This window comes from Rhinolophus hipposideros, assembly GCF_964194185.1.
Source record: "Rhinolophus hipposideros genome assembly, chromosome: 24".
In the NCBI taxonomy this organism is placed as follows: Eukaryota; Metazoa; Chordata; class Mammalia; order Chiroptera; family Rhinolophidae; genus Rhinolophus; species Rhinolophus hipposideros.
Genome location: NC_138070.1, coordinates 38,357,698 through 38,384,627, shown reverse-complemented (window position 1 = coordinate 38,384,627; position 26,930 = coordinate 38,357,698). Strand labels below are relative to the sequence as shown.

The following is a 26,930-nucleotide window of genomic DNA, read 5'->3' as shown; positions in this document are numbered from 1 at the left end:
ACCAGATTAGGTGAGTAGGGAGGGTGTTTCAATACAGTTATTTGTTTACTGACTAAAAACTCCCTCCCAGACAGTGCCGTGTGAGCTGGTTCATTGTCGTGATGCAAGAGCCATGAATTGTTGGTGAAAAGTTCAGGTAGTTTTCATCTAACGTTTTCACGCAGCCTTTTCAGCACTTCCAAATAGTCAACTTGGTTAACTGTTTGATATTGTTGCAACAAGTTCACAAACTTAATTGTCAGACCTCATATGTTTTCATCTAGGTGTCTTATGGTTTTGGGTAATACATTTAAGTTTTGGGTCATCTATTTTGAGTTTATTCTTATATGGTGTAAGAAATTGGCCTGATTTCATTCTTTTGCATGTACGTGTCTAGTTTCCTCATCGTCATTTATTTAAGAGACTATTTTTATCCCCATTGTATATTCTTGCCTCCTTTGTCATAGATTAAATGACCATATCGACTTGGGCTTATTTCTGAGATATCTATTCTGTTCCATTTATCTATGTGTCTGTTTTTATACCAGTACCATGCTGTTTTGATTACTGTGGCTTTGCAGTATAGATTGTAGTATATTTGATATCAGGGAGCTTGGTACCACCAACTTTGTTCTTCTTTCTCAAGATTGCTTTGGCTATTAAGGCTCTTTTGTTGTTCCATGTACATTTTAGGATTATTTGTTCTAGTTCTGTGACAAATGTCATTTGTATTTTGATAGGGATTGCATTGACTCTACAGATTGCTTTAGGTAGTATGGGCATTTAAACAATGTTGTTTCTTCCTATCCAGGAGCATGGTATAGGCTTCCATTTATTTGTATCTGTTTATTTGTATCTGTTTATAAGACATTCTACAATGTCTAATAATTTTCCGAGTACTGATCTTTTACCTTGGTTAAATTTATTCATAGGTATTTTATTTTTTTGATGCAATTGTAAATGGGATTGTTTTCTTGATTTCTCTTTCTTATAGTTTGTTATTGTTGTGTGAAAATGCAACCAATTTCTGAATATTAATTTTGTATCCTCCTACTTTACTGAGTACATTTATAGGTTATAATAGTTTTTTTGGTGGAACATTTAGGGTCCTCTATATACATATCATGTCATCTGTAAACAATGACAGTTTTACTTCTTGCTTTCCAATTTGAATCCCTTTTATTTTTCTTGTCTGAGTGCTATGGCTAGGATTTCCAATAGTGTGTTGAATAAAAGTGATGAAAGTGGACATCCTTAACTTATTCCTGATCTTAAGTAAAGTGCTGTTAGGTTTTTCACCATTGAGTATGATGTTAGCTATGGATTTGTCATATGAAGCATTTGTTATGTTGCAGTATGTTCCCTGTATTCCCATTTTGCTAACAGTTTTTATCATAAATGGATGTTGGATTTTATCCTTCATTTTATTTGTGTGGTATATTACATTAATTGTATGTCACCTTGCATCACAGGAATTAATCCCACTTATGATTCATGTACAATCTTTAAATGTATTGCTGAATTCAGTTTGCTAACATTTTGTTGAGGATATTTTCAACTATGTTCATCCGGTTTACTGGACTATAATTTTCTTTCTTTTTAAAATTTTCTTTCTTTCTTTCTTTTTTGTAATGTTTTCATCTGGTTTTTGAATCGGTAATGCTGGTCTCTTAAAATGAGTTTGGAAGCCTCCTCTTGAATTTTTTGGAATAGTTTGAGAAGGATAGGTGTTAATTTTTCTTTGAATGTTTGGTAAAATTCACCTGTTAAGCCATCTGGTCCAGACTTTTGTTTGTTGGGAGTTTTTGATTACTGATTAGATTTTGAATTTTCTGTTTCTTCTTCATTCAGTCTTGGAAGATTGTATGTTTCTAGGAATTTATCCATTTCTTCCAGGTTGTCCAATTTGTTGGCATATAATTGGTTGTACTATGTTCTTATAGTCCCTTATATTTTTGTGGTGTTATTTGTCACTTCTCTTTCATTTCTGATTTTATTTGAGTCCTCTCTTTTTTCTTGATGAATCTGGTTCATTATTTTTCATCATTTTTCTTGATGAATTCTGTTTATCTCTTCAAAGAACCAGCTTGGTTTCATTGATCTTTTGTATTTTTTTTAGACTTGATTCTGTTTATTTCTGTTCCGATTTTCATTATTTCCTTCCTTCTACTCACTTTGGACTTTGTTTGCTATTGTTTTCTAGTTCCTTTAAGGTGTAAGTTTAGATTGCTTATTTGAAATTTTTCTTGTTTCTTAAGGTATATGTATATTGCTATGAATGTTCCACATAGGATTGCTTTGGTAGTGTGCCACAGATTTTCAGTTGTTGTGTTTTCATTTGTTTCAAGGTATCTTTTGATTTCTTCTTTGATCTCATTGTTAACCTATTCATTATTTAGTGGCATGTTATTTAACCTCCATGTGTTTGTGTGTGTGTGTTTTTTTTCAGTTTTCATCTTGTAGTTGATTTCTAATTTCATATTATTGTGATTGGTGAAGGTACTTGATACGATTTCAATCTTCTTAAATTTATTAAGATTTTTTTTGTGGTCTATCCTGGAAAATGTTCCATATACACTTGTAAAGAATGTATATTCTGCTGCTTTGGTCAGTGGGGAAATGTTCTAAAAATATTAATTAAGTCCATCTGATCTAATGTGTCATTTAAGGACACTGTTTCTTCTTGATTTTCTATCTGGATGATCTACCCATTGATGTCAATGGGATATTAAAATCCCCTACTATGACTGTATTACTGTCTATCTCTCCCTTTTCGTCCATCAGTATTTGCTTTATATATTTAGGGTATCCTACATTGGGTCCATAAGTGTTTAAAAGGATTATATCCTCTTGTTTGATTGATCTCTTTATCATTAAGAAATGTCCTGATTTGTCTTTGTTAAATCCTTTATTTTAAAGTCTATTTTGTGTGGTATAAGTATTGCTATCCCACCTTTTTATTCATTTGCACGTGCCTGAAATATCTTTTCCCATCCCTTCAATTTCAATCTGTGTTGTCTTTCAATCTGAAGTGGGTCTCTTGTAGACAGCATATGTATGGGTCCTGTTTTCTTATCCATCCAGTCCCCCTTTATCTTTTGATTGGAACATTTAGTTCATATACACTTCAAGTAATTATTGATAGGTATGTACTTATTCCATTTTATTAATTGTTTTCTAATAATCTTTGCAGTTCTTCTCTGTTCTTTTTTTATTCTCTTGATCTCTTTTCTTGTATGTTGATGACTTTCTGTAGTGTTGTATTTGGATTTCTTTCTCTTCATAGCCTGTATATCTCTTATAGATTTTTGGTTTCTGTCTACCCTGTGTTTCATATATGTCAAGCTACATTTATAACAGTCTATTTGAACTTCATGTTTCCTTAAGTTCGAATACATTCTGAAATCATTACCATTTTACTCACTCCCTTCACGTTTATGTTTTTGCAATCATTTTACTTGTTATTTTGTGTGTTTTGTTTATCCCTTAGTTTACTGTTGTAATTACACATGATCTTCCTAGTTTTGCCTTTTAATCTTTGTACTAGCTTTATATTTGGTTGTTATACTGCTTTTATTATGTGTTTGCCTTTGTCAGTGAGAGGGTTTTCTTTTTTTCCCTTGTGAAATTTTCTTATTTGTTGTTGTTGTTCTTCTTCTTCTCCTCCTCTTCCTCCTCTCCCTCCTCTCCCTCCTTCTTATCTTCCTCTTCCTTTACCTTCTCCTTTTTCTCCTCCTTCTTCCTCCTCCTACTTCTTCAACTAGTCCCTTTAACATTTCTTGTATACTGATTTAGTGGTGATGGACTCCTTTAGCATTTTCTTGTCTGGGAAGCTCTGTACCTCTCCTTCGATTCTAAATCATAGCCTTGCTGAGTAGAGTAATCTTAGTTTGAGGTTCTTGCTTTTAACCACTTTGAATATTTCGTACCAATCCCTTCTGGTCTACAAAATTTCTGTTGAGAAATCTATTGACAGTCTTATGGGAGCTCCTTTGTAGGTAACTAACTGCTTTTTTCTTGCTACTTTTAAGATTCTCTCTTTGTCTTTAACCTTTCGCATTTTCATCATGATGTGTCATGGTGTGGGGCTCTTTGGGTTCATCTTGTTTTGGACTCTGCACTTTCTGGCCTTGTATGTCTGTTTCCTTTGCCAGGTTAGGGAAGTTTTCTGTCATTATTTCTTCAAAGAGGTTTTCAATCTTTTGTTCTCTCTCTTCTCTTTCTGGTATCACTGTGATGCAAATGGTGTTATGCTTAATATCCCAGAGTTTGCTTAAACTATACTAATTTTTTTAACTCCTTTTTTTCCTGTTTCCATTAGTTGTTTTCTGCTAACTTGTCCAGATTAGTGATTCCATCCTCTGCTTTATCAAATCGGTTGATTCCCCTGAATGTATTCTTCATCACAGTTATTGTATTCTTCATTTCTGACATGATTTTTTTTTTATGGTTTCTATCTCTTTGTGTAAGTTCTCACTGAGTTCCTCTATTCTTCCTCTAAGTTCATTGAGCATCTTTATAACCAATGTTTTGAACTCTGTATCTAGTTGATTTCTTACCTCCATTTCCTTTAGTTCTTTCTCTGGAGTTTTGTCCTGTTCTTTCTTTTGGGACATGTTGCTTTGTCTCTGCATTTTGGCTGCCTCCCTGTGTTTGTTCCTATGTATTAGGTAGATCTGCTTCATTTTCCAGTCTTGGTAGAGTTTTCTTATGTAGTAGGTGCTCTATGGGGTCCAATGGTACAATCTCCGTGGTCACCTGAGCCAAGTGCTCCAGGGTGTCCCTTGTGTGGGTTGTGTTTGCCCTCTTGCTGTAGTTGAGCCTTGATTGCTGTTGGCATGTCAATGGGTGGGATTGACCCTACAGCTGACTGGCTACGAAGACTGTCCCTGACTAGAGAGGATAAGCTGTTGCGTGGGTTTGACACCCCCTCACCCCCCGCCCCCCCCCCAGAGTATGATTTGCTTTAGCCAGGCTCTGATTCCTGCTGAGTTCACCCTTTGGGTATATCATTTGTGGATCTAATTGGGTGGTACTCAGATGTGGTCTGAGGCCAAACACTGGGTGTGTTGGTTCTGGAGCTACTTGGCAGGGGCTCTGGTGGATGCCTAGGTTATCCATTGCCTGTGCTCAGCCAAGGGCCACTTGGCAGGATCTACAATGTGATTGTGGTTGGTAGCTGCCTATGCTGTGCCTGGAAGAGGCTATGCTGTGAACTGAGGCCAGCTGCCATTAGTGCTGGGCTTGGGGCAGCTTAGCAAGAAGTACACAGCATGCCACTGTTTGTTTTGGGTTTGTGTACCTTTAAGAGATCTTAGGAAAGTCTTTAGCATGGGCTGAGGGTGGCTGCTTGTGTGGAACAGCTGCTAAAAGAAATTCAGGTTGGGCACATGAGGTCAGTGGGGCAAGGGGGAGATTACTAGGAAGGGGTGAGTGGTGTTGGGCAGGTCAATGTAGACTCAGATTTGGTGCCTGTGTGCACTTGCTAGCTGTGGGGATGGTGGATAGGGCTCAACAAAGGAACAATGGTATGTGCCAGCACTCCGTCCTGGAAAGAGATGACCCCCCAGCCCTCACCCTGAAACCAGACAATTCACTTCTTTCCAAATGTCCCTGGCCTTTTAAAAGCTGTTTTCCCTTTACTGGAGCTTGCAGCATGCATTTATGAGCAAGCGAGTCTGTGCTTGGGCTCTTTAAGAGGAATGCCTGGGATTCTAGCAGCCCCTCTGTCTCACCCAAAGTCTGCTGGTATTTGGAGCCAAATGTTATGAGACTCCTCTTCCTGGCACTGCTGCTCTGGCCTGCAGATCTTGATGTGGGGCTGGGATCCTTCACTCGCTCCTCAGTGCATACCTCCACAGCCAAGATAGCACTCCTAATTCTTACTGCCACTTGTGGGTATGTGACCAGCCTGCTTCACATCTCCGTCCCCCCTGTCAGTCTTAACATGGCTTCTTCTTTACATCCTTAGTTATAGGAGTTCTGTTCAGCTAGTCTTCAGGTGGTTCTCAAGGGTGGTTTTTCTATCATTTAGTTGTAATTTTGATGTGGTTGTGGGAACAGGCAAGCACGGCGTTTACGTACTCCACCATCTTGACCAGAAGTCAAGAATTGCCCTGCGAGATGTTATTGTCTCCAGTTTAGAGATAGCAGACTGACAATCTGGGAGGCTAGTAGTTCTCCTCAAGGTGGCACATGTAGTGTGCCAGGGCTCTGATTGAAATCCAGGTGGCCTGATCCCAAAGTTTTCCTTTCACAGAATCTCACTGTTCTCTAAATCTCTCAGTTCAGGACACATAGATATGGAGGTACTTGCAACAGAAGTAAATTAGAAGTAGCCTACTTATAAAGAAAAAGTTTGGAGTGTTGCGTATTGTGAAATGTTGAAATGATTTATCATAATGATTGGTTATCACTTTCTGTTAACCTATTTAAGTTTTAAAGGGCCAATTTTCTTATTCTTAAGTGAACTGAAATTTCATCCTTGAATTGGAACTGGTGCTTTTTAGAATAATTTTCTACCAAATATTTTTTCTCTTCACCTAGCTCCTCTAACAGGTGCACACTCAGGTTGGCTGTGATTAGTTCTAAAATCCAGCTGTAAAGATTACCAAATTCTTGATTGAAACCAATATAGACTAAATTGCATATTGTTTGGCATCTGAATTACATGGAACTGATGTAACATTTTAATTAAAGCAGCCTCCCTACTGCTGTCTGTTGCAAAGTCCAGCCCCATCAAGATAGGCTAGCCCAGCCTGGGAAAGGGTCCAGATGGACTGGGCTTTGGGGTCTTCCCCGACCCTGCCTATGTATAGCCTGAGTTTAATGCAAATGGCACCTATCTTCCAGCCCAAGCAGCTGTTCTGGAACAGTGACTGCACGCGGCGGTGCCGCTGTTTCCGGCGCAACTTGATTCAGTGCGACCCACGCCAGTGTAAGTCGGGCGAGGAGTGCGCGTTGCGCAACGGGGTGCGCGGCTGCTTCAGCACCAAGACCTCCTACTGCCTGGCGGCCGGTGGCGGAGTCTTTCGCACCTTCGATGGCGCCTTTCTCCGCTTCCCTGCCAACTGCGCCTTTGTGCTCTCCACGATCTGCCAGAAACTGCCTGACATCTCCTTCCAGCTCATCATTAACTTCGACAAGTGGTCGTCCCCGAACCTCACCATCATTTCGCCTGTCTATTTCTACATTAATGAAGAGCAGATTCTCATCAATGACCGGAACACTGTCAAGGTGACAAGCCCGTCGTTGATTCTTAAGAAATGTTCCCTGGAACAAGGCATGGCTAGGGGACTGTTTGTTGTGGTTTTCCCAGGTAACCAAGTTTGAGGATAATAGGTTGTTGCTTCATATGTGCCATACACAGATGACCAGATTTTAAAGAATGAAAGTATAAAGATTCCACAAGGGTAAGAATGGGTCACATTTAGTCCTTTGTTGACAATTCCAAAGGCTGACAGGAAAGGTGCAGTGTGTCAGGGCCACAGTGACAGCATGGGTGCTAATAGAGCTTCAGGTGATAAAATGGTAGATAAGTCAGCTTTTACTCTGGATTAATTTACATAAAGCATCTCATTTGTTTTTAAGAGCCTTTAAAATTATTCTTGGCTCTGCCCACCTGTAACAAAACCTGCTATTTCATCTTTGCCATCCTTTCTAGAAGCTGGGAGAAGGCAAGCGTTTACCTTAAAAAAAAACACACAAAAACAACAACAACAACAACTACCTAAATAAAAACCTGCTGGAGCATCATCCCCTACTATTGGAGGGTCTCATGGTGACATACCCAATAGAAGAAAACAGAGGCTGAATGTGGTGAATTTCCCTTAAGTTGGCTCTTCCTTAGGCCAGCGGCCTGGTTTCTTAGACCTGAATCTTAGACCTGCATATAAATAAATATGAATCTCTAGCCCACTCCCATAACTGATATGCCTCTCCAACTTGGATTTCTCCTACCTCTTCCATTTAAGAAGGTCATCTGCTCTGATGAACTATTGATAGTGACTCCAGCCTCTCAGCCAAACCGGCTGCTCACAGCAGGTAGACCTGAACAATGGAGTCAGGCCCCAATGCTGTGATTACAGCGAGGGAGGGACAAGGAGAGCACCAGGATGTACACATTAACACTTTTTTGGAATTCAGTGTTGTTGTGTGTATCTACTTTCCACCATTGGCTCAGATAATTGAGTGTATCTTAAATTTCAACAGTCATCAAATAGCTTAGTATCTGGAGTTAGGCAAATGACTGGCAGTATTTTGTAAGCTTAAAAGGAAGAATTTTAATTTCAATACTAGTTTTTAACTTCAGTGAAAGCTTCTACTGTTTTTGACACCCCCAATTCCTTTTGCAAGTTGGCCCACATAGACACAACTGTGTTGGTCCAGAAACCAGGAGCTAGTGAAAATGAGTACCTACGACAGCAAAACTGACATCATGCCCGAATAAAAGACACCAAGCTACCAAAATAACAAAGAATCATATTTTTTTGAAGCCTTCTGATTTTTTTAAGAAATAGAAGTTACTAATAACCTGTGTGGCTGGTGGGGGCGGGGGGATACAATTTATTTTGTAAGTATAAGTAAAGCATGTTATGTCCTATCCTAAGGGCTAAGAAAAGGAACTGTTCTAAAGCAGGAAAAATGATAAGTGCTGAAAATACTGTGCCTATAGGACCTCTGGGGTGGACCTTCTGTTTGAACATTATAAGGAGGAAAACAATAAACATTGTAATGATCCTCAGATTCATTTTAACTTTGTTAGACTCACTTTAGCACAGGATTGGATTTCATTTTCAGTAATTGGTTTATGCTGGGGAAAGTTTTACACAAAAATTTAGCCATTTGTTGTGCGTTATATTTTTCTAATGTTTTCTTATCACTCTGCCTCCATATTTTGCTTCTTTGGGGGGAACTGTGAACTGTAAGATGAGTGAGTGTCCTTGAACTTTAGGGTAGGCATCAGCAAACTATGGGATTTAGCCAAATCTACTTGCTACCTGTTTTGTAAATAAAGCTTTATTGGAACACAGCCTCACTCATTTAGTGACATGTTGTCTGTGGGCTGCTCTCTTGCCATGAGGGAAGAGATGCAGAGCAATAAAGGTTGTAAGAGATTTACTCTGGCCTTTTACAGGAAATGTTTGCTAACCTCTGCCCTAAGAGTCATTTACTTTTTTTTTTCTTGAATAGGTGAATGGCACACAAGTGAATGTTCCATTTATAACCGGGTTGGCAACCAAAATCTACAGCAGTGAGGGGTTCCTGGTGATTGACACCAGCCCCGACATCCAGATATACTACAATGGTTTCAATGTCATAAAAATCAGCATCAGTGAGAGGCTGCAGAACAAAGTGTGTGGCCTCTGTGGCAACTTCAATGGGGACTTAACTGATGATTATGTGACTTTGCGAGGAAAACCAGTGGTGAGCAGTGTGGTGCTGGCCCAGAGTTGGAAAACCAACGGCATGCAGAAGAGGTGAGAGTTCTAGCCTCTAGACTCAGTGCACCATATCCTCCCACATCCACAGCAGATGTTCACAAGGAATGCACTTTCCATAGCATCATTTTCCTCTCCTGCAAAGAGCTGAGCCAAAGGTCTATGGAGTTGTCATAATACAGAGGCCTCAGTAATTGCTTGGATGGCAGAGGAAGAAACTGGGCTTAGATGGTATGACTCTTAAATTTTCATGTCATCCAGCCCTTGGCTAAGCAACAGAGTCTGCCCAGGCTTAGAACTCTAAAGCCTTGGCCAGCTACCCAACTGGGACCTGGGCACCCCTACTGAGGTGGGATTCAGAGCTGACTCAGGAAAAGAAGGGCTATCCCTGTCCCCCCGCCCCCGCCCCCAGTGCTGGTTCTAATTGTGTGTCCATGACTCTTACCAGAGGCTTATTTGTGGTTGTACAGGTAGAAGTTTGTGGAAGTCAGGAAAGCCTTTATAAATACAGAAGTTACCAAGGTTATTATCAGGTCCCTCTCTGGTCAACTGAGATAGAATGAGCTATCCAAGTTATTTAAAAGATAGTTAATTTAGAACCCCTCTGGGCTGCTAAATTATATCATACCTTTCTAGATCTATAGATACGCTTCCTGTTCCTGGTTTGTTTGCTTGTTTGTTTTTCACTTGTACAATAGCTTGATCCCTTTGTGCTTAAACATGTCAAACATCAGCTAAATACCCAGACTTGGAAGTGAAACTTCAAACCCCCTTTGACTCTTTTACAGGTGTAAACTGAATAATGTATCATAAATTAGTCTTGTGAATTATGGGACCCAGAACTGCAAAGAACCTTGGGCAATATCTAGTCCAGTCTCTTCCTTTTTTGGGTGAAATGGAGGCTAGAGTAGAATGACTTGTATGAGGAGGCCCTGTGAGAGCCAGAATTAGATGCTAGAATTCCTAACTTGATGCTTTCTCTAAAATGTCACTTATTGGGCCCACAGTTAGAAAAATAACAACTGTGGACATTTAAGCTACTCTGGGGCTTTCAAACATATGCAAGGTTCAATTCCCCCGAAGAAATTATGATTCTGTTTGAGCTTCCTTTCCCTTCCTTTCTTCCTCTTTCTTACTCTATAAATGATTTCAGTCCAACATCAGTTTTCTAATGAAGGTTTTATTTTGGTCTCTGATAGCTAAACTGGAACTGGTTTAGAAGCTTCTGGACTTCCTTCCAAATCTTTAATTCTACCAACTGTCATTACCATTGTAGTAACTGTCGCCATTATTATTATAATAATTGATAAATATAATAACCTATTAATGGTGATTATATCAATTATATCAGTTCATTATATCAAAGGTTAATGGCTATCATGTCAATATCTACCTTTTGCCTGACACTTGGCTACCAATCCATTATTTTAACCCTCACTTATCCCAGTGATATTAATAATAGAAATTACGTAACTACTTTCCTAAGGTCACATGGCTAATTAGTACTGGGATCAGCATACCATGCTAACTTCTGTGTTAGCAAAAGAGGTAACGAATGTGGTCTTCCCTTCCACTGGAGGTCTCAGATGGTTGTTCTTGCTTCACGTAGTCTGACGAGACTTCTTGCCCCCAGCTGCAATGAGCTGCAGTTCTCACAGTATGCAGCCATGTGCGATAATGTGCACATCCAGAAGATGCAGGGTGATGGCTACTGCCTGAAGCTCACGGATATGAAGGGCTTCTTCCAGCCTTGCTATGGGCTGCTCGACCCCCTCCCCTTCTACGAGTCCTGCTACCTGGATGGCTGCTACAACCACAAGAAGTACCAGCTGTGTGGCTCCTTGGCTGCCTACGGAGAGTCCTGTCGCTCCTTTGGGATCCTCAGCACTGAATGGATTGAGAAGGAGAATTGCTGTAAGAGAATTATTTTATTTCTGCAGATTCTTTTCTAAGTTAAAAGAACCATGTTGCTGGCCACATTGCTTTGTATAGTTTGGCTGGCTGGTCTCCACCTTTACCCATATATCTGCTTCCAGGATGGAAGAGTTGAGAGTTGTGAGCTTTGGCAGAGATTTGAGGAGGAGGATTTTCAGTGGAGCCTTAATCACCTGTATTTCCTATCCAGTGATTGAATTTGAAACACCAATTTGGGAATATGAGGTTCTCTGAGTTAGATGAGTAACAGTTTAGTGACTTATGAGGTCAAGGGACAGAGTATGGGACTCCTTATTGATTTTAGATCCCAAACTCAGCTCTATACCAGCTCCTTTAACGTGGGTTGGAGCCCAAATCAGAAAAGGTAGGCATGTGGCAAGTGGCAAGTTGAGTTGGAACTGAGCTGACTGTATCTGCCTGGGTAGAAAGGAAGCTATGGTTGGATTTGGATTTATAAAGGGAACACACACACACAGACACACACACACACACACACACACACACACACACACACACGAAGGTCAGACAATTGAGTTCGTGAACCTTCTACCTTGTAAGTGCACAGTGAAAATTTCACGAACTTAATCGTCCAACCTTACTGTGTGTGTGTGTTTATACTAAATTTGTGATAAAATAAAGATCTATAGATTCTTGTATTTTTTTGTACTAATTGTTTGATGTCTATATCCATTATTCTATTTGTTCATTTTTTTTTACTATGTAAGTCAAATAGATAGAACAAATATGTATATAACATATGTAAATTTGTCATATACATATATGTGTGTCCATATACATAAATGGTCACTGTCACATTTATGTGGTATGATACTGTGTCCAACAGAATTCCATGTACCTTGACACATACCACCAACCTGGTGTGTGTACGTAGGTACCACCATGAAAACTGGCCCATTCTAAGACTGTGCGTGCACGTTGGAAAATTTGCAGATTAAACCTGACCAAATACAGGAATGCATTTTATTCAGAACCTAAAAACAATGTAGTTAATTAAAATATGCATTCAGTGATTTGAGATACTATTAACAGGCAAATTACTAGTCTCTGTTGGAAATCAACAAAAATGCTTTGTTTGATAACTTTAATATTTTACTCTGTTGTGTCAATAAACTGTACTTTAAATAACTTTAAAATTAACTCTTTTGAACTTTAAAAATTGTTTGGGGTTTTAAAAAAATATCAGTTTTTGTTTTTAACCTCAAAACCTCCCTCTGTATAAAGGCGTATCTTATCTGCCAACTAGCAGATGAACCACCATATTTGTGAGGTGTTTTCCTTCTGGTGGGCTGTAGCCTCCACACCTTCTTTCTGTTAGGCTCTTGGCTTGTTTTCACATTGTGTTAATCAATATTCAGGGAGGGACTGCTGTGTGCCTGCCCTTGGGTCAGTTACTGAGACTACTTGCTCAGCAAGTGAAAGTGTCTTCGTGAAAAGAAGCTTTTAAAACTAAATGGGCTTAAATGATGCTGATGGCTTTCATTCAGTCTTCCTTCCAAGAATTAAAGATAGGGTGATCCCTATACTCCCATCTATTGCAATTCATTATTACAATTAGTCCTATTACAATTAGTTACTTAGCAGAGGGACGGAATGGAGAGGGAATGGCAGCTGGGTCAGGAGAGGCATCTAGAGCTGTGGAGACAGCTCCGTTTTGTTTGTTTCATTTTTAAAAAATTTTTATTGGGGTATATTGGGGAACAGTATTGGGGAACAGTGTGTTTCTCCAGGGCCCATCAGCTCCAAGTCGTTGTCCTTCAATCTAGTTGTAGAGGGCACAGCTCAGCTCTAAGTCCAGTTACCGTTTTCAATCTTTAGTTGCAGGGGTCGCAGCCCATCGTTCCATGAGGGAATTGAACCAGCAACCTTGTTGTTATGAGCTCACGCTCTAACCAGCTGAGCCATCTGGCTGCCCCTCCGGCAGCTCAGTGGCAGCTCATTGTCTTCAATCTAGTTGTGGAGGGCGCAGCTCACTGACCCACGTGGGGATCGAACCAGCAACCCTGTTGTTCAGGGCTCACACTCTAACCAACTGAGCCATCCGGCCACCCTGTTTGTTTCATTTTTAAACTCTTGACATTGGCTCATGCTGGGATTGAACAGTTGTTGTTTCTTTAGCTCTCACCATCATATACCCTAAAGAATAGGAGAGATTCTTTAAATGAAGAAGTGAGTGTCTCAGTGAAAATGCCCTCAGTGATTCTCAAACTGATGTGTTCAACATCTTGCAGGTGGTCTGTGGCCTCATCTGCTACAGAAATATTATTCACAATATAATGATAATGACACTTCATGTACATTTATATTTTCTTTAGAGTTTTACCCTTTTTAGCAACACAGCACCATTAATCTAAGTCAGTGCTTGTGAATTGTGTGTAGGTTTTTGGTTTATCTATTTTTATAAAATTGAGTAGAAGTTCCTGGGGAAAATGGACCATGAATAATCAAAAAGACTAAGAAGTCCTGTTGTAAGGGAACTCTCTGGGTCCTTACTGGCCCTAAAATTGTCTTTCTTGACAAATATTTGTTGAGCACCTATTATGAGGTGACTGGGTTTTGGGAATAGAGAGATAAATGATTTGGACCGTGCTCTTTATAAAGATACAATGCACATACTTGTAGTATGGTGTACAAGTACAGTAATCATGGTGTATCTCGGCAGTTAAGTGTCTGTGCATTCCATCTTCACCACAGAACCTTCACTTGTCTGACCTTGGGCAAGTTTCAGTTTTGAAATCAGGGTTACAATACTTAGCTCACAGAGCATTTGTGAGGGTTGGCGGTGATAATGCAACTAAAGCATGAAGCACAGTGTTGGACCCATAGCAAGGGCCCAATTACTAGCTGTTGTCATTATTTTCTAGAAGGTTGTCCTGTCTGTTAATTTGTGACTGCCATCTGCTCATCGCCAATTCCGTTAGAGTGACAAATCCAAGAGTATAACCACATGCTACTGGGTGTTTGTGTGAAAATCAAATTGTGCGTGTTTCTGTTTGTTTTCCTTTTTAGCAGGAGTGGTTGAAGATCCCTGTGTGGGGGCGGACTGTCCCAACCGAACCTGTGAGCTGGACAATGGAGGAGAGCTATGTGGTTGCATTGAGCCACCCCCCTATGGAAACAGTGAGTGACACCTGCCCCTTCCCTCCACCCCCACCCAGATAGGCCCAATGGGATAGGCCTGGCAGCCACACAGGAAAGCTCCAGGATTGGAGCCCATATGCCCCCACACTGTAGGTTAGAAACAAAAATAACAAAGCTTTAATGAGCATTTAAACAGACCAAGGAAGCAATCTGACCACTTCACAGTAGGCTAATGTTCATTTCCTCAAAGCTACATCCTTTTCTACCACAAATCTGTATATGAATGGAATCAGCCAGTTCCGTCTGAGGCCACATTCACTATCAGAGAGATCCAAACTGATGTTTTAGACTTATAAGGAAGAAAGGTGGTTTGACAAAAACATGGAAGAATCAGGATGAGTGCCAGGTGCTTTACAACTCATGTAAAGCCAGTTTTATCTGGCCCCAGCTTTAGGTAGGTCCTGAAGAAACAATTGAAATGTTTGAAACAAACAGCAATCAACGAGGACTCCAGGTTCTATTCCTAACATAGCCGCCCCTACAGTAAGAGTGCATCTGTGATGTCACTAAAAGGGGACATCAGCTCCACGAGCACCCTTGCCTGGACTACGAAGCTCAGAAGGCATGTGCTGATTTTAACATCATTAGAGAGTAAAAGCCTAATTGACTAAAAGGCTCCATAGAAGGGGACAACATGTGCTGCTGTTCAAGAGTTTCACCTAAGCAGATAAAAATGTTTCCCTCTGTTTCTATAGTGCTCTTTCGCCTGTGTTTATGTACTCACAGAAAATCTCAATTGGTGCATCACCATGTCATAAAACAAGAGCTCCTACTGCTCACCTGGGAATCAGCTGGGACTTTGGGGTGGCCTGGCCAATGCTGCTCTCACTTGGGGCATGTTCTTTAGCCAAGCCACAGTGAACCGGATGCGGTATATAACTTACAGGAAAATAGCCACCTCCAAAGTGGGGACAAAGTCCTAGTTTATGAAGAAAAGACAGAAGATACTTTATTCATATTTTTATCTTTCATTCATACTTTTATCTTTGCATCTCTACAGTGTCCCAGTTATTGCTTTGAATGAATTCTTATACTCGTATGGTTTGATCAGAGCTGAGTGAGACATGCCACAGCCTTTGTGCAAAGATCATTAGCTTTTTGTAAAGGCAACTGTAATGGATACCTCATCCCGACCCCTGCAGCAAGACAAACTCACACTGACTTGCCTTTCGTGATTAACTGTTCCCCACAGACTCACATGACATTATTGATGCAGAGGTGACCTGCAAGGCTTCCCAAATGGAAGTGTCCATATCTAAGTGCAAACTCTTCCAGCTTGGCTTTGAGAGAGAGGGCGTGAGGATCAATGACAGACAGTGCACCGGAATCGAGGGGGAAGATTTTATCTCCTTTCAGATCAACAACACCAAAGGGAATTGTGGAAACATCGTGCAGGTGAGAAATCAGGTCTGGAGAGAGCACCTGGCAGAGGTAGTGATGTTCCAGGTGTCTGCACATTGATTGTCCATAAAGCCACCTTCAGGGTGGTCCGCTTGGAAATATCCTCCTTGGGAAAGAGCAAAAGGCATTAATGAAATGAAAGACATCAAGGAGAATGGTCATTTGGTGCCAAGTAGTTGATTGAATGGAAAGAGCTTGATAGGTGACATGCTTCTTTCCTTGGTTTACGCTGCGTGCTGTCTGTCATCCTTTGCCCCACACATTGACAAATTTTTGTTACTTCTCTCATGCTTCTGTTTTTCTTCCAGGTAAATACAGCTAGGTTCAACTATTTCGGGGCATAGGGTGTTCCAGACATCATTTAAGAGAAATACAGCAAGGTCCCAACTTTTAGTATCAGATTATCCAATTATAGGTTAGCAAAGCCTCTTGCTTCTTTTCTTTCTGTTCCTTTCTGCTGTCTGTCTTTTTTATTTTAATAACTGTGTTCATTTGATAAATATGTTCACTCTTTAATCAGGGAGGGAAGGAGTAAGAAAGTGAAACTTCCATTTGTTCACTTTGGTATTTGTGGGCATGTCTAGTAAAAGATTGGTGGAGGAGAGATTTTGAATTAAGAATTAAAAGACTTCAACATTACCCCATGATGGCAATACTTCATGCTGTACCCTGTTTAGATTCCCACAGACAACTGGAGGCTGGTTGTTGTTAGAATTCATGAAATCACCCTCTGTGGGCATCAAAGGTTATCAGACTGAAGGATGCTGTTGATGTCTATTGTAATACGTGTTTGTTTGTTTGTTTGTTTTCAAGTAAATGCCAAGGCTAGCTCCATACTGATTTCTACTGGCCTCTGGGTTATGTATGGAATGAAGCCATTTCTTCACTTTCAGGGCATGGGTTTGAAATGTGAGCCACATCCTCCCAGATTTAATGATTTTTGACCTCCGTTTGTTCTGCAGTCCAATGGCACTCATATCATGTATAAAAACACCATCTGGATTGAAAGTGCCAACAACACTGGCAACATCATCACCAGGGACCGGACGATCAATGTGGAATTTTCATGTGCTTATGAGCTGGATATCAAGATCTCCTTAGACTCTGTCGTGAAGCCTATGCTCAGGTAAAGAATTTCATGAGTTGTATGCATGGCTTTGTCTTTTCCTTGACAGTGAAGTTGAGCATAATCAAAATTGCTAGCTTTTATCTTTGAAGCACTAGGGAAAAAGTAATTATTATTTTCTGCACTTAAATGCCTTAGACTAGCACTGTTCAATAAAACTCTCTGCAATGACGGAAATGTTCTATATCTCTACTGTCCAATACAATAGTTATATATGGCTATTGAGCACTTGAAATGTGGCTGAGGGTGCTGAGAAATTGAATTTTAATTCCATTTCATTTTAATTGCCATGTGTGGCTAGTAGAAACCTATTGGACAATGCAGCTTTAGACTTCACTATCTGCTTATCTATCTGCTTTGCCTTCTCTCTGCATTTTCAGCGTGAAAAATGGTAGGTGATTGAATAAACATAATTGTTTGGGGTTCCCTGCCTCATGATTTTTTCCCTTTTAGTGTCATTAACCTGACAGTTCCAACCCAAGAAGGCAGTTTCACCACCAAGATGGCACTCTACAAAAATGCCTCCTACAAACATCCTTACCGCCAAGGTGAAGTGGTGTTGACAACTCGAGATGTGCTGTATGTAGGGGTCTTTGTGGTTGGAGCTGATGCCACACATTTGATCCTGACGCTGAACAAATGTTATGCAACCCCCTCCCGTGACAGCAATGATAAACTCCGATATTTCATCATTGAAGAAGGGTGGGTAGCCTCTTTTAAGACAACCTCAGAGCCTTAATCTCCATCATTTTTTAGAGAAGAGAATCAGAACTAATATTTGTTGACTACCTACAAGGCCAGCATTTTGCATCCATTAACTATCAAATTCTCATAACAACCTGTACGGTAGATGTTATAAGCCTCATTTTATAGATGAAAAGGCTGAGGCTTAGTGAAAACAAGCAACTTGCTTAAAGTCACACAATAATTTAGTGGTAGATCCATTGTCAAGTACAAGTGGCATTAACTACAAAGATATTCTCAGTGTGATCAAAGAGGGGGTTCGGTCCTGCCCACTTTGAATTTCAATTTGAGAGAAAATGTGGATCCTCTACAAATGAGAGAATGCAGTGGGAATAACTAAAGGTTGGTGACTAGGACATCTATTAAAATTTAAAAAGAAGTAGAATAATAGTCTATAAAATCGAACAGTTTCTTTTTAATTGCCACTATATGCCCAGCACCTAGTATGTTTTCTGAAATACAGTGGTTATGAAACAAAATTTATTGAATGAATGAATGAATGAGTGAATGAACGTAAAAGTAAAGACTGTAGACCAAACAACAATAATGATAATTATTTGTTACAAAAACTAGTTATGACAAGTAATAATAATTATTTTTAACAGCTTTGTTGCGTACATAATTTAATGCAATAAAATAAAATGTGCTTGCTTTAAGTGTAAAATTGAATGATTTTTAGTAAATTTAGAAGAGGATGCAACCATCACCACAACCTAATTCTAGAACATTTCCATCACCCAAGTATAATGCTTCCTAAAGCAGAAGACTGCAGCAATCATTTTTTTCTATTAGACGTGGTAGAGGTCAGTTCACACTGGCTGATGCAGAAAACAAGGCGTTTAATGGTTACAAAACCCAGTCACAGGAGTGGATGTGGGTTCAGGGATGATTGGATCCAAGGAGCCAGATGCTGTCAAGACTCTCCGTCCCTTGCTCCGTCCTTTGTCTCTGTCTCTCTGTCTCTCACTGACCTCGTTAGACACTGTCGCACCTGGACTCGTGTTCTTACAGCATTGGACCTACCAAGGAGTGAGCGTTCCTTCTAACCCTAATTCAGGGTCTCCCAGAGAAGGAATGTGATTATACATTCTTGGCTACCTGCTTCTCCTTTGTTTGGAAGGGATATGACATTAAATTCATATCCCTTGGTGTCATCGGGGGAGAACAAAGTTCTGCTTAACCCTCTTAGGTCCCTGGCTCAGTCTGAAAATTAAATGAACAAAGACAGGTTAACGGAAGAAAAACATCCATATTTATTTAATATAAGTTTTATGTGACCCAGGAGCCTTCATAGGGCTGATGACCCAACAGGAAATGATTAAACCTGAGTGCTTGATACTAGGTTTGATGAAGAGTGGACAGTCATGGACGATTATAACAGGTTCAAGAGCTTGAGGTGATTGGTGAACTGGGGAGACTTGACAAGGCCTGTTCGTTCATGTTCTTCTGAGTCTCTTTGTCTCTGGAATTAAGGATGCTCTTTTCCTCAGGTTATGGGTGGACATCTCTCACATGAAGGTTTTATGACCTGTTTCAGGTGAAAAGGGTCAGGGAGAAAGTCAGAATGACCTTCCTGCTTCTGACATTTTCTCAAACTCAGTCACCTTAAAATATTCAATATGCCAAGGTGCCAGCTTTCGGGGTAGTGTGTCCTGGGTCAGGGAGTGCTATGGATACTGTAATTAGCTTTAGGGTTGGAGGGAAAGGAATGGAAGAAGAAGGCTGTGGTTCTGGGCAAACAATAAATAGCCACTATTTTGCAGATGAAACAGGCTCAGAGAGGTTAGGTACACAGCTAACGAAGGCCACCCTATCAGAAAGGGGCAGAGGAAGGATCCTTCCAGGTATCACGACACATTGACTCCTGAACTGGCCAGGACTGGCTTGTGTTGGCTGGCATGGGTTGCTGAGGCACATTGTGGAATTTTCACCAAAGATTTCACTAAGGCATTTGACTTTCTGAATTGGTTTTTAGCTTCCTCAGAGGCAAAGGGAAGGATTTGGTGACTACTTGGTGTCTTGCAGGCCTAGTTGCTTGGGCTAATGTCACAGTTTTCCTTTTCTCCATGTATCTTCCCAGAATGAAAGTGCTAAGATGTGAGCCACTATACAAATGGCACTATACAAACCCAGGTGATATGGCTGTACCTCCTTTGAAGGTCACTGTGGCATTGAACATTTTTTAAATAGTAGTTAGTAGACTTGACACTGAGAGGGAGAGCAAGCAAATGAGCCTGTTCATAACTCTCAGCTTTCCCTAGAGTCTGAATAAAGGCCTTCAAAGTGAAGTGATTTCGTCTTGTGGAAGAATTTTAATTCCTGACTCCTTCTGACCTTTTTTTGGAGGGATGTGGGTATTGTTTTTCTCCCAGTGAACTTGCAGGAAAACTGATGCTCAGTGCTGAATGAAAAAGCAGCAAAATGGCTCCAGTTCAGAATTTGGAGTGATCATCTGTTCCTCTCCAGCTATGTGGAGGGCAGAGATGACACCAGCGTCTATGAGTGACTCAGAAGCCTGGGGACAAGCAGATCACTTCTTTTACCTCTTCATGTGCCTAGATAGAGGAAAGGACAGTTAGTTCTTCCTCCAAGAGTGGATAATCGATTCCAGTGCTTGGCTTGTTTGCTCACACTAAGGCAGGTGTCCAAATAGCCTGTCCTTGCTTCCCTAGGCTTCTCCCTTTTGCTCCATGATTTTCTAATACTTAGACCTCAAGTCATCTCTCTGGGAGTTGAGGGTCTGGTTAAGAAGAAAGGTCTATGTGAAGATCAAGAGCTGTGAACATTTTAGAATCTTTGAACCAACTTAGCTTATTCAAATGAGTAACAGTGACAAGAAACAGTATAGCAAGCAAGTTTTTGTTTCAAAGCATTTAGGAGACTATTGCCTTGAAGACTTCATTAGAAAACTTAATAGGTGTGGGAATGCCGAAGGATTACTTCAATTTTTAGTTTTCCTGTTAACTAAGCTATTTAATTCTGTTGGCTAGGGGAAGGAAACATACGAAAAAGAGTTGCCCTTTTTTATCTTTATTGTTTTAAAGAGCTTCTTGGCTCCTAGTGTGAGCCATCCTTGAGTGTGGTAGTGCAATTCATTCATTCACTGACTCAGTCATCCAGCAAAGGTTTTTAAATACTAGTGCCCTGCAGTGAATTGGAGACACAGGGAGGATTACAACTTGATTCTTGCACTCTAGGGGCTCAACAGGGTGCTGTTGGCAAATCCAGGAAAACCCACTTATTCCTGCCTCCTCAGGGCAGGACTAGGGGATATTTATAAAAGAAGAAGACCCACAGGCGGGTATTGGAGAAAGAGCAGGATTCATGCATGTGAAGGAGTGCAGGAATACTTGTAGTTCTGGGGATCATTACATGAAAAGACTGGGGCGTAAGAGAGACTATGATACGTTTGGGAAACTAAGTACTGGAGGCAGGATATCTGTGCCTGAGGGAAGGCTGCAGCTGTCATCGCTTATTGTCTCAATACCACAGGGAGGAGAAGGAGGTGAGAGAAGAGGCAGTCACATCAAAACAATTCTTCAGCTCATCCTTGACTGTTCTCCCTTTTTTTCCAGCTCCCACCCATTTCAACATGTGGAAAGATTTTCCAATAGGGTTTGAATCAGAAGCCCCTCCCAATGTCAATAATTAACTGAGGAAAGTACAGGTGAAGTAATCTTGTGAAGTGATTTCCCAAGAAATCCTTTGTTTGGAAGGGATACAAAAGATCCCTTCCAAACTGATGTCAGTAAAACACAGCATTATGAGGGGGCAGAATGAGAAACTGAAGCATAGGGAAATTCAGTGCCATCCCTACAGTCGTTTTGTTTTTAGTTGCAGTTAGGGTACTAACTGGAGGTGCTGTTTGATGCATTCAAAGGACACTATGTAAATATTTACATATAAACTATGTAAAAACTATATAAATATAAGAGTGGTAATAAATGACAAACCCACACAGTCCAGAGGTTACTTTCAAAGGGAAAGGCTTTTTTTTTTTTAATTAAATTTATTGGGGTGACAATTGTTAGTAAATTTACATAGATTTCAGGTGTACAATTCTGTATTACATCGTCTATAAATCCCATTGTGTGTTCACCACCCAGAGTCAGTTCTCCTTCCATCACCATATATTTGATCCCCCTTACCCTCATCACCCACCCCCCACCCCCTTACCCTCTGGTAACCACTAAATTATTGTCTGTGTCTATGAGTTGGGAAAGGCATTTTTACCACTTACAATGGTTTTATACGAAAGTGTGACACAAAGATTCCTTTTTTTTGTTTGTTTTTTTGTTTTTTTGCCTGAATAGGTGTCAGAACATTAAAGATAACACCATTGGGATTGAGGAGAACGGTGTCTCCCTAACCTGTCGCTTTCACGTCACAGTCTTTAAGTTCATTGGGGATTATGACGAAGTTCATCTTCACTGCGCAGTGTCACTCTGCGATTCAGAAAAGTACTCCTGTAAAATAGTAAGTTAGAGTGTAAAAGGGAAATGCTTAGCCTTATTTCTTGCTGCCCCAGTTTTCCCAACACGGGGATCACAAATGCCAGGATCTGTGCGATTCCTTAGAGTTCTTTACATCTCATAGCTCCTGGAAGTGGCTGAACTGGAATCATCCTCAGATGCTGAGGAGCAGCAGTCATCTTTGGTGGGACAATAAGAGAGAATATAGTGGAATAATATCCATTTACTCCTCTTCTCTGTCTCTGAAATGCCAATCTGTCGTTGGTGTATCCCTAGATTAGGATTTCTCAAACCTTGGCACTAACTGATTTTGGACCAAATCAAATAATCCTCTAGTGGGGGCTACGGTGTGCATTGGAGGGCATTTAGCAGCACCCCTGGCCTCTACCCACTAGATTCCAGTAGCATCGCCCCATAGTTGGCAACACCCAAAAATGTCCCCCGACCTTGCCTGTTGTCCGTTAGGGGTGGGAGGATGGGGCAAAAGCTGCCCATTTGAGAACCACTGCACCAGAGTCTCAAGGAGCCAGGCCACCTGACTCTGAAGTGAAGAGTGAGGCCAAGCTCCACTCCACTGTAGAAGCAAACTGCTGGACTCAGGATATACTTTATCCAGGCTTTCTTTAGACAGGGATTGTCCTACAGTTCACTCAGAGCCACACAGGACGTGTGCCCTGGCTGGTGGCATGAGGTTACAAACCAATCATCTCTTCCATGCCAGGTGTTCATCCCCACTGCGTATGGCTAATGTCTCTAAGATTTTATTGCACCGGCCCCCAGTCCCTAACTTTTAACATTCCAGCTTTCTACTTTACCCCATGCTTGCAGAACTGAGATGTGAATTATGGTCAGAACTGCTTATACAAGCTACTGAATATATTACTGTCTGATGAGGTATAACGATTCTCATTCCAGGAAGGGAATCTCTTTGAATCTAATTCTAGTAGGAATAATATATTTAATTCTCTTCAACATAAAGCCTAGAATCCCAGTGGGCTCAGTGATCAAGAAAGCATTGGTTCTAATTAATTTGAGCAGTGACAGTGCTCAAGGCCGGAACCACTGCTTCTTTGGAGATGGAAACATGGTGAAGAATAAATTATCAGCTTAATTGTGTCAGATTTTCCCTCTGGTATTCTGTCTTTCAGAATTGCCCACAAAATTCCAGGATTGCCACAGATTATACCAAAGAACCCAAAGAACAGATCATTTCAGTGGGACCTATCAGGAGAAAAAGTATGTATGTTCCTAAAATGCACTATAAATGAGTAAAACAATGGGATTTGAAGGCTTGAGGTGACTCTTGCCTGTATTACACCTGGGATGTGAATCTGATGGATCCTCGAGGAGGTGTAAGATACCAGTTTGAGAAGACTGCCCACGACCATAATGAAACCTTTTCCTTAACTTTTAAAAACTCACAATGGCATTGGGCTTTTCTTTTTTCTCTCCTGTCTTTAAAAGTCTTGCCCTTAAATAGGAGTTGAAGAGTTGAACTGTCTGCAGTGAATTTGACCAACTACTCTTTTTTAGGGCTGGACTGGTGTGAGGACAATGGAGGGTGTGAGCAGATTTGCACAAGCCGAGTAGATGGTCCTCTGTGTAGCTGTGTGACAGGAACCCTGCAGGAGGACGGCAAGAGCTGCAGAGGTAGACATACCCCATACCCCGCCCCCCTGCCTCTCCAGGGCAGGCAGCTGGGGCACAGGAAGTTCTTGACACCAAGGAGGAGAAATTCTCAACTGAAGCCCACTCAGTCATCAACTGACCTATGAAAATGCAGAAAATAAGAAGGAAAATTTGGGAAAACTCCCAAGAAATTCTAGCACCATTTTGTTTTGGTTTTGAACCTTTGGGTTCCAGCTATTTTAGCTAAAAGATGAAGGTCATTTTATTAAAGATAAGTTAGCTGTCCATTTAAGGACCAAATATTGGCCTTAAATCTGGCCATGCAGTCTATTTGGGCTGTTATTGGGATTGGGATGTTTGGTCCAACAAAAAGATTTCCTATAGTAGCCTTAGTACATTGCTTCCTTGGTGTTCATAGAGATTAGGAGGAGTCTTCTGAGCTTGGGTTAATCCTGCTTCTTTGCTGCCTCAGTCAGGGCCAGTTGGATAAAGTGGGTTCTTGCCAGTTTAATTACCTCTGTTTAGTTGAGAACTGAAAAATTGTCTGATCTCTATCAAATAGATATATTTTTAATAGGACTTACTATGTTCCTTTTTGTTCACAGCTTCTAATTCTTCCACTGAACTTCAAGTCTGGACACTTCTTCTCATCATGACCCAGATTTCATTATGGCATTTTGTCTATAAATCAGGCATGACCTCATAATTAACTCAAGGTTGCTATATAAAGTACTGTAATTTACTTACTCCAACTCCCTGTAGGATCAAAGGTGTGTGCCCTTAAGTCAAAACCTATTTGAAAGTGTGCAGCATCTCAACGCCATGCCACCTGCCTCAAACGGTCAGAGATCTGGAAATGAGTGGAATTCCAAGCTCCTCTTTCAAAGTACACAACAGGGCTTCTAACAGCCAGTTGTGGAAAGCATATATCTTGCCTAAAATTTCCAAACAGTTGTCACTAGAAACTGGTTCACGCAAATAACCAGTAAAGGAAAAAAATCTAGAAAAAAATCTAGAAAAAATCTAACTGGAAATCTGACCAGAGAAATCTGTCAAACCAGTGCTGTTTCTGGATCACAGTTTTTACAAAGAGAGGGCCTGTGGAACAATATTAAGAAGCAATGACTGGGAGGTTTGATTCCCAGTCAAACCCAGGCAAAGATTCCCCTCTGAGGAATCTTTCTGATGTTTGGACGTGTCTGATCTATGATATGCATGTGTTGCTCCCTTCTCTTTATGATGGACTCCTTCCCTAACCCCATGTCCTTCAACCTTGCCATGGCAGCTCGGTCACTGGGTACATTGTTTGCAGACCTGGGGAACCCTGCTCCTCATATCCCATCCCCTCAGACCCGATCCCTTCTCTTTTACAAATCAACCAAATAATTTTTAATGTGTTTTATGCTTAAATAAACTTTGTGTTCAAGTATTCTCATTACTTGGTGGCTGGAATCATTCTTACTGATGTTAAGCCTTGCACACTAAACAGCACATTGTGATTTTAAAAAGGTGGCAGGAGAGGCAACAATTAGACCAGGTCTGCACTGCTGGGCCAGAGCTTTAATGCATTTTTGTTGTATGACTGTTCATCTGTACTTGCACAGCACTAGTAGGGCAGTAAGAGGCTGTAGAAGAGAAGCAGGGAGCTGCCTCTTTTGTAAGTAGCACACAAACACACATTTACTATAATTAACTACAAAATGGAGGGCCTGCTGTATATTCCCCTGCCTCTCTTTTCAAGGTTCAAAACGAGGTAAAACCCACTTCAGGTTTATTTCAAAGTTTTGTTTTAGATGTAAGCCAACAGCAGTTTTGAATTTTTCTGGGAACTCTGTGAAAAGCTGAACAGAAATCCTTAGCCTCCTCGACCATGGGGGTGGATACAATTGCTGTTCTCTTACATGTACAGGCACCGCATTGTCACTGGGTTGAAGCAGTGGCGTGCACACTGAGCTGCTTTGTTCTCCCAGCCCTCTGGGAGCGTCAACAAATTCTAGCTTGTCTCGGCAGTCAGACATGCTAAGAGGACGACAGGGGGTTTTTTTGATGGAGAAAAATATACATCTGCTTCAGCCTGGACATCTTAAGATCTTTTGGGAAAATGCATGTTGAGATGAATTAAGGAATCAGACCATCTATTCTAGGTGAGACACAATGTCTCGCTCACCGTGATAGAAATCGATGTTATAGGCATGTACCTTTTTTCACATGGACATTTCAGTTCCGGACTGTCCTCCATCCATTTCAAGATCAGAAGACTCAGATGAGCTGATGCACCGCACTCATTGACGCATTTAAGATTTAGGTGTTTACAGTCAGACGGAAGAATCTGCGTTGAACACAATAATGCCTCGTTTATTTTTTTACTTGATTTTCTTAGATGAATTTTAAGTAAAAACATACAAGGAAGAGTGTTTTAACATTTAATAACTTCTCTTTATTGATTTTCAGGTCAAAGTCATTAGAAATTTCTGTATTAAAGACTATATGTTTATAGGGTTGTTTTTTTTTAAAGCTTTTTAATTAAATGCTTTCTTGCCATATTTTGGCCTTTGGATTTCTCACTTGGTTGACATCCTTAACTCATCTATCAACAGGATAAGCTAGGCAGAGGTGCCATAACAACAACAACAACAAAATCTCAGAATCTCAGTGTTGAACAACAAAGGTTTCTTTCTTGTTTTGCCAGGGGGCTCTGAATCTCTTAGTTTCCCTGGGACACAGGTTGATGGAGACTTCATTATCATTTTGTTTTCTCAACAGAATTTTTTGAACAATTTATCCTTTCCCCACAGAACTTTATTGTATACCAAGTTTTAATCTCTGTGCTTCTCTTTGTAAATTCTTGATTCTATTCTATTGGTATATTTTTCTGTGACTGTGTCAGAACTACACTTTTTAAATTGAGGTATAATTGACATATAACATATTACTTTTAGGTATACATTGTAATGATTTGATATGTGTATATTTTGGGAAATAATCACCACAATAAGTCTAGTTAATATCCATCACGACACGTAGTGACAACTTTTAAGATCTACT

The 26,930-nt window shown here is 40.5% G+C and overlaps 1 protein-coding gene across 1 annotated transcript in view; it reads left to right on the top strand.

The window, feature by feature from the left end:
• The window catches only part of LOC308492418 (alpha-tectorin), an 82,715-nt gene extending 57,393 nt beyond the window's left edge, over positions 1–25,322 (top strand). Inside the window, exons 13-23 of the mRNA XM_081037396.1 lie at positions 6,832–7,215; positions 9,172–9,458; positions 11,053–11,333; positions 14,382–14,492; positions 15,706–15,908; positions 16,877–17,040; positions 17,494–17,742; positions 22,098–22,260; positions 23,405–23,492; positions 23,790–23,906; positions 24,491–25,322. Of these exons, the coding sequence (XP_080893522.1) occupies positions 6,832–7,215; positions 9,172–9,458; positions 11,053–11,333; positions 14,382–14,492; positions 15,706–15,908; positions 16,877–17,040; positions 17,494–17,742; positions 22,098–22,260; positions 23,405–23,492; positions 23,790–23,906; positions 24,491–24,591 (2,148 nt within the window). The 3' untranslated portion in view covers positions 24,592–25,322. The remainder of the gene's footprint in view (positions 1–6,831; positions 7,216–9,171; positions 9,459–11,052; positions 11,334–14,381; positions 14,493–15,705; positions 15,909–16,876; positions 17,041–17,493; positions 17,743–22,097; positions 22,261–23,404; positions 23,493–23,789; positions 23,907–24,490) is intronic.
• Positions 25,323–26,930: the final 1,608 nt, after the last annotated feature.